Raw genomic sequence first — 12976 nt, 5'->3', positions numbered from 1 at the left:
ATTTTGTAGAAATTTTGACTCACTGCATCTGGCTGAGCCCTTCATAAGTGCCGTGTGATTGGCATCTCACACATGACTGACTCATGTCCAGTAGTGTGTCGATGATCAGCCCCATAGTGACCGCGTTCTTGTCTGTGGGTGGAGGCTGGCACGCGGTGCAAGGAGTGTTGGGTACCCAGGCACACCAATCAAACTGTTGTTGAAATACAGAGGCAAAAAATAATAGTTTAAAAATGATGTTATAGGCCGACCCCTAGGACATAAGACGAAGTTTCAGGCATCAAGTAGCATGTACAGTATGTAACATTACAAGTAAAAACTTTCTGAAGGAGCTTTTGGAGATGGCACACTCTTCAAACGTTTGGCTCCTAGTGTGTACTTTCAGACTTGCTTTCTCTAGAATGGAGCCCTTTGCATGAAACTCTGAATGACTCAGTTTAAATCTTAACCATTTAATTGTGCCCGTTTTTTTTTAAACAGTGGAATTAACTTTTAACGTATGTTTACAGCTTTTTAGTTACCACACACTGTTTCGTACTGAATATTCATTTATTAACATGATGCTGTAAAAAGCTAATATAGGTAAGTGGTTTAGGGCTTCTGTCACAAAAAAAGAGATGTCAGTCACCTGTCCATTGTTGGTTGCTGCATGTTGAGCCATGGTGGTAAAAATGACAACACTCAGCAGAGTGATCAGCTCCTCTTTTGTCTTTACTTCATTAGCCAGTCCTGTCAATCATGAATTACAAGAACATTCACTGTTATTCACTGTTAAAAAAATGGTTCTTTAGTAAAGACAGTGGTTCTCTATAGAACCATAAACACTCAAAGAACAATTTGCATGATTAAATGGCTGCTTGCATGGTGAAATGGTTCTTGTTGTATATGTTTCTATATAGCACCAAAAAGTGTTCTTATTATTATTTCAAGCTTCACATCACAGCAATAGCAGAACCCTTTTTGGTGCTATATAGAACACTTTTCAATACACAACACATTCTCCAACAATCTGAAGAACCATTTCACCACGCAAAGAACCATTTAATAATGAAAATTGTTCTTTGAGTGTTCATGCTTCTATATAGAACCACTGTCTTTACTAAAGAGGCTCCCAAAAGAATACTGTCATTTATCAATTTTTTTCTTCTACCTGTCAATATTTATCTAAGTTTATGTCACATGTCTCTGTAAATATTTCTAGGCAAAATGAATGGGATAGGGTTATGTTCCAGGGACTAATGTTTTAGGGCATTGCATAACCCCAGTCATCCATTCATCCACCTGAGAATATGCCACAGGACTTATCTGACACCCAGAGTAAGACACTTGATGGGTTTCTGTACATTCTGTCCACTCTGGGACACGGGGACTTTTTTATGCACATTATGTGGGACTACACAAAAGTTTATGCCTTTAGGGAGAAGGTTATTGATTCTTTCTCTCCCCCAAAATGTACTTCCCAATGGACCTTGAACTTCATTTACTTAATGATAACTCTAAATTCCCCATTACGCATAGGTCTCAGAAAATATGGCTGGCTCCATACATTATCTTCTATCTGGAACTATTATACTCTTCATACATGGATTCACTGAATATCTAGAGTCAGGATCTTAATGCTTGCTTGACTATATGATGTGTTTAACTTGTGAATGTTGTAAGTCATGTTTTCATGTCTCCTACGCTGTACCTATGTTCGGTTCTTGTTCGTAAGTCCCATACGTGTGTGGCTCGGGGCTGGAATGGGGTGGGGGTTGTTTGCTGCTGTTTTTTGTTTTGTTTTTTTTTAAATGGGAAATAATAAAAACTGGTTCATTACTGCGCAACTGATGACAGATAGGGATTAGGCTTCAAATATATTGGTCTGACAGCAGTGGTGTGCTGCTGTTGCATTTTGGAAACTGACCAATCTCAGGCAGCTCTACGAAGCCTTCATCCACTATATCCTTAACCCACGCCTGCAGTTCTGTGTCCTGCTGCACTTCACTGTCACTGCTATAGTACAGAGACACCATTCTGGAGACAAAACTGTGGAGGAAAGAGAAAGAGAGATGGAGCAAGAGAGAGAGAAATTCATTTCTAGCTACAAGGTGAGTGTGCAAAAGATGGTAGTGCACCTGGAACACCTGGAACTCTGCATGACAGACCCACATTTTAGCCAACAGCCAGGCAAAGGGTGGGTCGCTGGGGAGGTAGATCAGTGTATCTCGGCTGGGATTCTGTTCAAGGATTCTGAGAAGGATTGATATTGGACTGTATGGACTGAAGACTGAATGGTTTATTTTGAAACGTTAACAATGTTTACATAGTACATCAAACTAGTTCTGTTCAAAAAAACAAAGAAAGTTTGGTTTTCTATGATATGGGTCCCATGGCTCAACAGAAATTCTAATTGACTCATCCATGCTCCTTCCACAATTGTTTTCTCCCATAACAACCGTTGTAATGTTTGATGAGTTTTAGAGATCATTAGCAAAAATCACATTCAGTTTTAAGATCTAAATTGCAACTGAGCAGAACTGTGTTACTGTGGCTTATTGAAACTGTGTGGTTTTGAGATGTCAACTACAAATTTGCCAGCACACTAACATAATTTCTATCACACAAAAAAAAAATATGCCTGATCTAACAGTGTCACCTTTCATACAATTTTAATTCAATAAAACATTCCAAATGTAGGCATTTTCTTAAAAACTGAGCTGTGTGCTATCATTTCCCACTAGGATGAGCAAGATATTTGCAAACGTTCAGCTGCTTTGAAAGGCAATGGGTTTGCAGTCTTCCCACAGAGACATGTGGCTGAGAAAGCATTAGTAGGCAGGACATGGTATATTGCAATTAATATCCAAATATTGATTAAGTAAAACAAGCTCATTTCCCTTTTTTTTTACCTGTATGGCGATGGGAATGAGGCCTGCTATGTGCTGCTTTATATTTCTGATCACATTCACAGGGACACCATCCATTATGCCATGGTCAACAAGGTACATATTTCCAGCCTTTACAAAGACAGAGAGACAGTCTTATAGCCTGCAGTGTACTAGTACAGTATTACATGCTAATATGTAACATTAATGTACCGTGATTACAAGATGTACTGGCTGGTCAAGTCTGATCCATTACAGAAGATTAACCAAACCTGACCTTGAGCTCTTTGTCCAGGGTGGTGTTGGGGCTTAAAAAGGCCTGTACCATATCACCAGAGACAGGGAAGTTAGACGGCAATATCCTACACCTTCCGATCATTCTCAGGTTAGAGCCATTTAGGAACTGATAGCCGAAAAACCAGTCCTCCTTCCAGTGTTTCATAGTGTATTCTGATCACAAGCATGAAGCTAAATTAGTGTTACAAGATGTTGCATCCAGTTTAACACATTTTCTTGCTGCATTTCAAGAATGAGACAAAAAGTTTCTTAAGATTTACATTTCTAGCATTTAGTAGACGCTCTTATCCAGAGCAGCTTAACAAAACATGTTCTCATTTTAATAGGATGTGCAAAAAATCACTAGTAGTGTGTAACTAGAAATGTGAAAAAAATCCAGCACCACAGATCAACCAGTATGGCTGATGAACAATCAAGCTCCAAATGTCATAGCCTAGAGGATAACACTGCTGCCCTCCTGGGGGTTCATTTCCCCACCAAGGCAAGCACCCCATGCTATACCAATAAGAGTCCTTGGGCAAGACTCCAAACACTCCATTTACCTACTATAACATGATTGAATTGTCATTCACTCTGGATAAGAGAGTCTGGCAAATACCATCACTGTTTTGAACTACATGCAAGAAGCCTAGCTGATCATAGTATGAACTGCTAAGCTGAAAATAGTCATCTTGGTGATTATTGAAATAACTGGGTAAATAATGGATACTACACCAGCAATGGGACTTTATGGTTTCCATAAAGCTGTCGCTGTTGCATCCAATTCATGTTTCCCTTCACAACTCAAACCCTCAGCCATGCACGGTCACTAAAGAGGCATCAATGGCAAGCAACACTGGAACTACGGAAAGTAAAATCGTTCAGGAAACTATATCAACCTTTTGTCCATACAGCTGTTCTCGAACTTTTTTCCATTTTCTGTAGTTTCAGTGTTGCTTGCTGTTGATTTCTGTTCAGTGACTGTGCGCCAAGGGTTTGATTTATGAAGGGGAACGGGAATTTGAGTGGGAACTGAATTGGATGAAACACCAGGAAGTGCCATGAGATGCATGCAGAATGTAAAGTTTAAGGGCCACTGTACCAAACCCTGTATGAACGGTGATGCAGTCTGTGACCTAGACGTCTGTTAGAAATTCAGCTTTCAGGATTCAGAAGTCAGAAGACCTTCAGCGTAGGCTTGACTTTATTGACACACAGGAAATGCAGCTCAACCCTTGATGGTTGCCACCCTGGAAGGTGACCTTATGGTCGGCAATCAAAGGGCCATACCAACAATGCAGGGAGTTGACCACCTCAGATCAGCAGATAGGACAAACAATGGAGGGAGTTGACCACCCTCAGGTCAGAAGATAGAAGCTTAATTTCTCTCATGTCAAACTGAATGAAACTTAGACAAATTTGAAAGAAGTCCACTTTATTAATTTGGAAACCAGGACTGGTTTTTTATTGAATATGGATCTGATGAACAGATAATCAGAAGCTACCTGTCACGGTTTTAGGGAATGTTCTCTCGTTCAGAAGCCTCTGCCGCTCGTTGGTAATAATTTTCTGGTACTATGTTAACTCTTCGGCGGTTTGAGTCAGTGGCTCATACTGTTAAGGTTCAAGATGCACCACCTGATCAGAAACACCTTCCCTCATGGGCACAGTTTTCCTCCCAGCCCTACCTCCAACCCGAACATCACTGCAGTGCCCCACCCATTTTTTAGCATTGATTGTTGAGGCAGGGGTGGAGTTACTCTTTAAATGCATCTCACTGGCTGATCTAATGCCATGTCCCAAACCGCACACTTCTGTACTTCACCTACCACACTAATGAGTTCACTTCTAATTAATTCTATTTCTAATTTATATATATATATATATATATATATATATATATATATAGGTTTTATACTAATTAGTGTGCTAGTATGTACTTTGAGACATGAAATTTCATTTGTCGTCAATACAACGACAAATAAAATGAAATCACTTCATCATCATCATCATCATCATTGTCGTCGTCGTTAACTGCTTAATCCAGATAGGGTCGCAGTAGCAGTTGGGAGAGCAGAAAATCCCAGATGTCCTCCACAACTTCCTTCAGCTCACTCCCAGGGACCCCAAGCCAGGGGGCATCCAAATCAGATGCCCGAACCACCTCAGCTGGCTCCTCTCAATGCGGAGGAGTAGCGGCTCTACTCTGAGCTCCTCCCGGATGGCCGAGCTCCTGACCCTATCAAATAATACGTAGCCTGCCACCCTATGAAGAAAGCTCATTTCGGCCACTTGTATTCGCGATCTCATTCTTTCGGGCATTACACACAGCTCATGACCATAGGTGATGGTCGGGATGTAGACCGACCAGTAAACAGAGAGCTTTGCCTTATGTCTCAGCTCCCTTTTCACCACTACAGTCTGGTAGAGTGACCGCATTACTGCTGCTGCCTGTCCCAGCCTGTGGCCGATCTCACAATCCCTCTTCCCATCACTCGTGACCAAGACCCCGAGATACTTAAACTCCTCCACCTGGGGCAAGTCCTTTCCCCTTACCTGGAGTGGGCATGCTATCCTTTTCTGTGCTAAGACCATGGACTCAGACTTGGAGGTGCTGATCCACATACCAACCGCTTCACACTCAGCTGCAAACCAGTGAGCGCTGGAGGCATCCATGTGATTCAGCCAAAAGAACAATATCATCTGCAAATAGCAGAGACGCCACCCTCCGGCCTCCACACATAATTGACCTTGGCTATGCCTTGACACCCTGTTCATGAATATCACATACAGGAGTAGAGACAGGGCACAACACTGCTTGAGCCCAACGTTAACACTGAAAGGGTCCGACTTAATATTGAGTATAAGAACACAAATCTCACTCTGGGAGTACAGAGATCGAATGTCCCGGAGTAGTAGCCCTGGTACCCCATACTCCCGGAGGACCTCCCACAAGATATCTCGGGGAACCTGGTTGTAAGCCTTCTCCAAATCCACAAAACACATGTAGACTGGGTTGGCAAACTCCCATGCCCCCTCACCAATCCGCGAGAGGGTGAAATGCTGGTCCATTGCTCCACGGCCGGGACGGAATCCATATTGTTCCTCCTCAATCAGTCGGAGTCTCCTTTCCAGCACCTTGGCACAGACTTTTCTCTGAGCAGCGTGATACCCTGATAGTTGTCACACACAACCTCCGGTCCCCTTTTTTAAAAATGGGGACCACCACCCCAGTCTGCCAGTCCAAGGGCACTGGTCCTGAGGTCCCGGCAATATTGCAGAGGCGCATCAGTCATGACAGCCCCACAATATCCAGAGCCTTAAGCATCTTGCCAACTTGCCAACTACCTCAGTGACCTCCACCAGAGAAATGGAGCTTGACCCACCTCCTGTGAGGGAGGCATGTCTCCCGGATTTTGGAGTTCTTCAAAGTGCTCCTTCCACTGACCGATAACATCCTCATTTGAAGTCAGAGTTTCTCCACCCTTGCCAAATACAGCTTGGGCACAGCCCCCCCAACCACTCCTGAGTCACCGGACTGTTGTCCAGAACCTCCTTGAAGCCAACTGAAATCTTTTTCCATGGCTTTGCCAAACTTCTCCCATGCCCTGGATTTTGCTTCTGCCGCCGTTGCGGCTGCCACCTTTTTTGCCTGTCAGTACCTCTCTGCTGAGTCGGGAGTCCTTTGGGCCATCCAGTCCCTAAAGGCCTCTTTCTTCAGCTTGACAGCCTCCCTCACCACTGGTGTCAACCTGGGGGTTCTTGGGTTATCACCCCCCCAGGCACTCACAAGCCTTTTGGCCACAGCTATGCCTGGCAGCTTCCACAATTTAGGTTTTGAACAGGGTCCATTCAGACTCCATGTCCCCTACCTCCCTCGGGACATGAGAAAAGCTCTCCCAGAGGTGGGAGTTGAAATCATTCCGAACAGGAGCCTCCAACAGTCGTTCCCAGCACACCCTCACAATTCGCTTGGGCCTACTGGGTCTGACCATCAGTTTTCCTTGCCATCTGATCCAACTCACCACCAGATGGTGATCAGTTGACAGCTCAGCACTTCTCTTCACCCAAATCTCCAGAACATATGGTCCCAAGTCAGATGAAATGACAACAAAGTCGATCACGGACCTCTGACCCAAGGAGCTCTGGTACCATGTACACTTATGAACATCCTTGTGTTCGAACTTGGTGTTCATTATGGACAATCCATGCCTAGCACAGAAGTCCAATAACAATTCACCATTCAGGTTTAGATTGGGCAGGCCGTTCTTCCCAATCACGCCTCTCCAACAGTCTGAGTTTTCCTCTCTGCGATGTTAATTGTTATCTCTTTACAAACCACCACAGCACTCAGCACTGCTGAATGATCAACCAAAATGGTGGCAGCACGATGGTAGCAGCTGAATGATTTAAGGTAGAAGGAGGAATTAGCTAACTTCAGCTTCACCTAATCTCTGACCGCTGTATGACTTACAGTTAACAAACCAGGACTGTACAACTTAACAGAATAACAGATAACTGAACTCTGCCATATAAAGATAAATCCCTCTGGAGCCAGAGGTTAAAAATATAAGTTCAAATGTTGTCTGGCTGAAAGAGTTTTTGTTATATAAATGCCAAGCTACTGAACAGCATTTTTAACTGGAATATTGCACATCAAGGTGTCAGCACCATCATGAAGAGACATTATTTCACATTTGGCCTTGTTCAGTTTTAAACCTGAAGTTTGAGAAAAATACTCAACTAAATTCATGGCATTTGACAGCTGATCACTATCTTTTAAAAACAAGGTGGTGTCATCTGCTAATTGAAAAATTTTAATTTCACGGCCAAAAACTAATTCCTTACAGACTATTTTCATGTACAATACTTAATGATAACAATTCTGTAACTAAAATGAACAAATAGGGTGAAATTGGGCAGCCTTGTCCTACCCCACGATTTATGTCAAATCTTTGAGAAGTGTTAAAATTAACAATTACAGAGCTATTCATTCCTTCATAAAAACATACTAATAATATCAATAAATCTGTCAGCAAATCCAAATAATTGGAGGGACTTTGAAAGGAAGGTATGCTCAATAGTATCAAAGGCTTTATAGAAGTCCAAAAGCAGAATAATAGCTTTAGAGTGTACTTAATATGCATAATAAGTCTAAAATTAATCTTATATTGTTGCTAATATGCCGACCCTTAAAAAAACCAGACCGTGTTTCTGATACTGTGCTGTTAAGACCAGACTTCAATTGGTGCTGATTGTAATTCTCTGTTTGGATCTTGAACATGACATACAGGCTGAGAAAGAGAAGCAGGGTTTCCTTCTGTCTCATACAAATAGCCCTGGCTTAATACTCTGACCTGTAATATTTCTCTCCCATAGATTTGCAAAACAAATTGCGTCTCATGTAAGTTCAGTAAGGAACACCTCTTTTAGCTTCCAGTTAAGATGGCAGCCCTGATTGGGTTTCTAAAATCAACTACTAGGTTTGAGAGGTGATCCCTGAGTCCAGGAGATTCCCTGAGTCCAGGAGATTTGGAATCAACTCCATAAATTCCTATTACTTGGAACTGATTCCAAAATTTGTGAAATCTAACCGCTCTATCTACAGTTCCCACTTCCTGACATCATTAGTATGAATAAGCCACTGTTACAAAGGCCTATAGCTGGTGTTTAAAATCATTTTACAGTATCAAGTATTGAGAAAAGAAAAACATTTATATGTAAAAAGTGAGTAACAATTCACTCTCTTCAATGCACAATGCTGCTCCATAGGCCCCCATTCATTTCGCACTGTTTGTGAGCGCCCTCTAGCGTCTAATCAAACCAGCAGAGATCACTGTGTCTTCACTTCTCCCCAAGAACAAAGTCTCTGATTAAAACATATCTGTAGTTAGGACTGACCTGTGCCTTCTCGCACCTCCACTTTCACATCCCCCACCAGCCAGCAGTAGCAGGGGAAGGTCTGGTTGTCACCCCCTCCTGTGGGAGTCACCAACACGTAGCGGCAAAACCAGTTATCCTCCACCCAGTACCTTTGCTTCTCCAAACGCACCAGCAGAACACGGCCCAGAGGAGCTGAGCTCTGCACTATGTAGTCATCAACCTGGAGGAGAAAGATGAGATACATGCTATACAGGTAATACAATAAGTAACCTGCAGGTAGGAGTTATTGCAGTCATACTTTAGCTGTCTTTCGTTATACTTTATGAGGCAAATGTTTTCATATTGGCTTCATAAAGACAAAAGGACTGGTTATGGATTATCTCATCACATAACAAATATTTGCAGCTGCTTTTGTATGATTCATATTGAAATAAACATTTCCACCTTCCAGCACATTTAATGCTTTTTTGAAAAGTCCTTAAATTCTAAGGCAGTAGTTGTCTAACTGGCCCTCAGGGACAACCAGAAACTTCACATTTTTGCTCCAGTGCATAGAGATAGAACAGAAATGTGGACATTTAGGGTTCACTGAAGACTTGTTTGGGAACCACTGCTCTAAGGGATATGTGTTCCCTTACTTCATTTACCCTCTTATGTGTATCACTTTATAAGGTGACAAAAATTGTAAAAATATTTCCACCTCTCTGAACATTTAATGTCTAATATGTTAAAGAAGTTCCCAAACATACTGTAAATATACACACTAAGCAGCAAAAACTGCACACATTCACAATATCTGCCTATTCAGTCTATAGCAGTTTAGCACCACTTATTCATAGCAAAATTATAAGGTGTTTTCAGGTTGTATTGCTTTTTGTATGAGGTAGAACACAGAGCAGCCAGTCATAACAGAGGCTATTTATATATTACACAGTAACAAAGGCAGTCTGTTTAACCCGTTACATGGCCAATGTTATTACACACTAGCTCAACCTGTTTGTATTTAAGTCCCTGTAGTTACTGAATGACAATCCTTATTATGTAACAAGCATGTGATTCTAAGGAGTTTAAGTAAGAGATAAAGAGAATTTGGAAAAATTAAGATTAAATTTAACTTTAAGATTAATAACTCAATAATAAGCCTGCTGTTTAAGGCCATAGGAAGCTGTCATACACATAACACACATAACAGTACATCAAGTCGCACGCTCTCACTCACTGTGCCTCTGCAGAGATCCAGGCCCTGGTTGTCCAGAACTGTTCTCTCACTCTCTCCTTTCTCACCCACCAGAGTCACGTACACATAGTTATTAGTGCCTGAGTATCCAGAGGTGTCACTGTGTACTCCATCTACATAGACACACAACTCACATCAAAGGAATACTAATCATTTTTCAACCGAATTTCTATCTGCTGTTTCTCCCCTGTCCCCCTTTGGCATAATCAGAAAAGAAATCGTCTCACAGTTAACCTGAGCGGAATAAAGGAAAAGAAGAAAAACAGCCACACCAGGCTGACAGTAACTTTGTCTTTTTGCTCTAATAGTGTATCACAGACCACTAATACATGCAGCATATACGATATAAAACAAAGGACTTAGCCAATCAGGTGTAATCCCCATACATCATCAAGCTTGTATCTCTGTTTTTTTTTTTTTACCGTTTGGCATAATTTGAACACTCCAGATGAACAGACCAATAGAAATGCCCAAAAATACTTGGGGGAATTATAAGTTACTAATGTTTTTCCTTCTCCTTGTAAAGTTACTATGTTGATAAATGAGGGTGTGTTCTGATATTACTTGAAAATAAAATTTAGGCTAAAAGATTCTAGCATTAAAAACTTCTCCTGTAATTGTAGTAACACATGATTCACTACTAAAACATGTAACTTATCTACCAAAAATTAAATAAAAAATATGCTAATCCAATGTAATATACCACATATACTACATTGTCATTGTAAAACATGTACAACCCCAATTCCAATGAAGTTGGGACATTGTGTAAAACAAAGACAGAATACGATGATTTGCAAATCCTTTTCAACCTATGTTCAATTGAATACACTACAAAGACAAGATATTTAATGTTCAAACATATAAACTTTATTGTTTTTTGCAAATATTCACTCATTTTGAATTTGATGCCTGCAATATTGGGACGGGGCAGCAAAAGACTGGGAAAGTTGAGGAATGCTCAAAAAACACCTGTTTGGAACATTCCACAGGTGAAGAGGTTAATTGGAAACAGGTGAGTGTCATGATTGGGTATAAAGGGAGCATCCCTGAAAGGCTCAGTCGTTCACAAGCAAGGACGGGGCGAGGTTCAACACTTTGTGAACAACTGTGTGAGCAAATAGTCCAACAGTTTAAGAACAACGTTTCTCAAAGTGCAATCGCAATGGGATGTCATCATCTACAGTCCATAATATCATCAAAAGATTCAGAGAATCTGGAGAAATCTCTGCAAGTAAGTGGCAAGGCAAAAAACCAACATTGAATGCCCGTGACCTTCGATCCCTCAGACAGCACTGCATTAAAAACCCACATCATTCTGTAATGGATATTACCACATGGGCTCAGGAACACTTCAGAAAACCACTGTCAGTGAACACAGTTCGTCGCTCCATCTACAAGTGCAAGTTAAAACTCTGCCATGCAAAGCGAAAGCCATATATCAACAACACCCAGAAACGCCGCCGGCTTCTCTGGGCCCGAGCTCATCTGAGATGGACTGACGCAAAGTGGAAAAGTGTCCTGTGGTCTGACGAGTTCACATTTCAAATTGTTTTTGGAAATCATGGACATTTTGTCCTCTGGGCCAAAGAGGAAAAGGACTGTCTGGATTGTTTTCAGCGCAAAGTTCAAAAGCCAGCATCTCTGATGGTGTGGGGGTGTGTCAGTGCCCACGGCATGGGTAACTTGCACATCTGTGAAGGCACCATTAATGCTGAAAGGTACATACAGGTTTTGGAGCAACATATGCAGCCATCCAAGCAACGTCTTTTTTAGGGACGTCCCTGCTTATTTCAGCAAGACAATGCCAAGCCACATTCTGCACGTGTTACAACAGCGTGGCTTCGTAGTAAAAGAGTGCGGGTACTAGACTGGCCTGCCTGCAGTCCAGACCTGTCTCCCATTGAAAATGTGTGGCGCATTATGAAGCTCAAAATACGACAACAGAGACCCCGGACTGTTGAGCAAATGAAGTTGTACATCAAGCAAGAATGAGAAAGAATTCCACCTACAAAGCTTCAACAATCAGTGTCCTCAGTTCCCAAACGCTTATTGAGTGTTGGTAAAAGGAAAGGTGATGTAACACAGTGGTAAACATGACCCTGTCTTCTTTGGAACTTCTTTGGAACTTCTTTGGAACATGTTGCAGGCATCAAATTCAAAATGAGTGAATATTTGCAAAAAACAATAAAGTATAATAAATAAAGTTTAATAACAATAATGTTTTAGTTGACTATTAAAATATGACCACAACATGAAAATATCAAGATAATACAATGACACTCCTCCATACGCACTGTTTTTCTGTTGTAACATGTCATAAAGTGCCTGCAGAGCAAAGCATTGCCTGTTTAAGCATGTTATATATTCAAAAAAAAAAAAAAAAAGGTTTGATCCACTGTATCTAATCCCCCAGAGATAGGCCTGCTATTTTAATATTCAGTAATTTACTGTTTAATGACTGGTTGATTTCTCTGTGGCTAATTCTAAGGAACCAGCACCAATGTAAATTCACAAGCAATAAAGCGTCTTGGTCCAAATCTCCTTATTTGTATTTTGTCCCTCCTTTGTGTTGTCCAGCACGTTCTGAAAGTCTTTCTCAGCCCACTTTGCTGGTTGTTGCACTGCCCTGTAGTCCAGCAGTGGTTTTCTGCATTCCAAAATGTACTTATTCTGATTGTTCACCTTGCCTCTCCTCCTTTTTCTTCTCCAT

The 12976-nt window shown here is 41.4% G+C and overlaps 1 protein-coding gene across 1 annotated transcript in view; it reads right to left on the bottom strand.

Moving 5' to 3' along the window:
• LOC108434583 (polyunsaturated fatty acid lipoxygenase ALOX12-like) overlaps window positions 1-12976 on the bottom strand; it is a 19885-nt gene extending 6909 nt beyond the window's left edge. The window contains 9 exon segments of the mRNA XM_017709822.1: window positions 24-67; window positions 70-193; window positions 629-729; window positions 1907-2228; window positions 2892-2999; window positions 3145-3317; window positions 9045-9246; window positions 10246-10376; window positions 12949-12976. Of these exon segments, the coding sequence (XP_017565311.1) occupies window positions 24-67; window positions 70-193; window positions 629-729; window positions 1907-2228; window positions 2892-2999; window positions 3145-3317; window positions 9045-9246; window positions 10246-10376; window positions 12949-12976 (1233 nt within the window).

Source organism: Pygocentrus nattereri, chromosome 2 (assembly GCF_015220715.1).
Source record: "Pygocentrus nattereri isolate fPygNat1 chromosome 2, fPygNat1.pri, whole genome shotgun sequence".
Taxonomy (NCBI): domain Eukaryota; kingdom Metazoa; phylum Chordata; class Actinopteri; order Characiformes; family Serrasalmidae; genus Pygocentrus; species Pygocentrus nattereri.
Note: the sequence above shows the minus strand (reverse complement) of the source record. Positions and strands in the feature narration are given on the sequence as shown.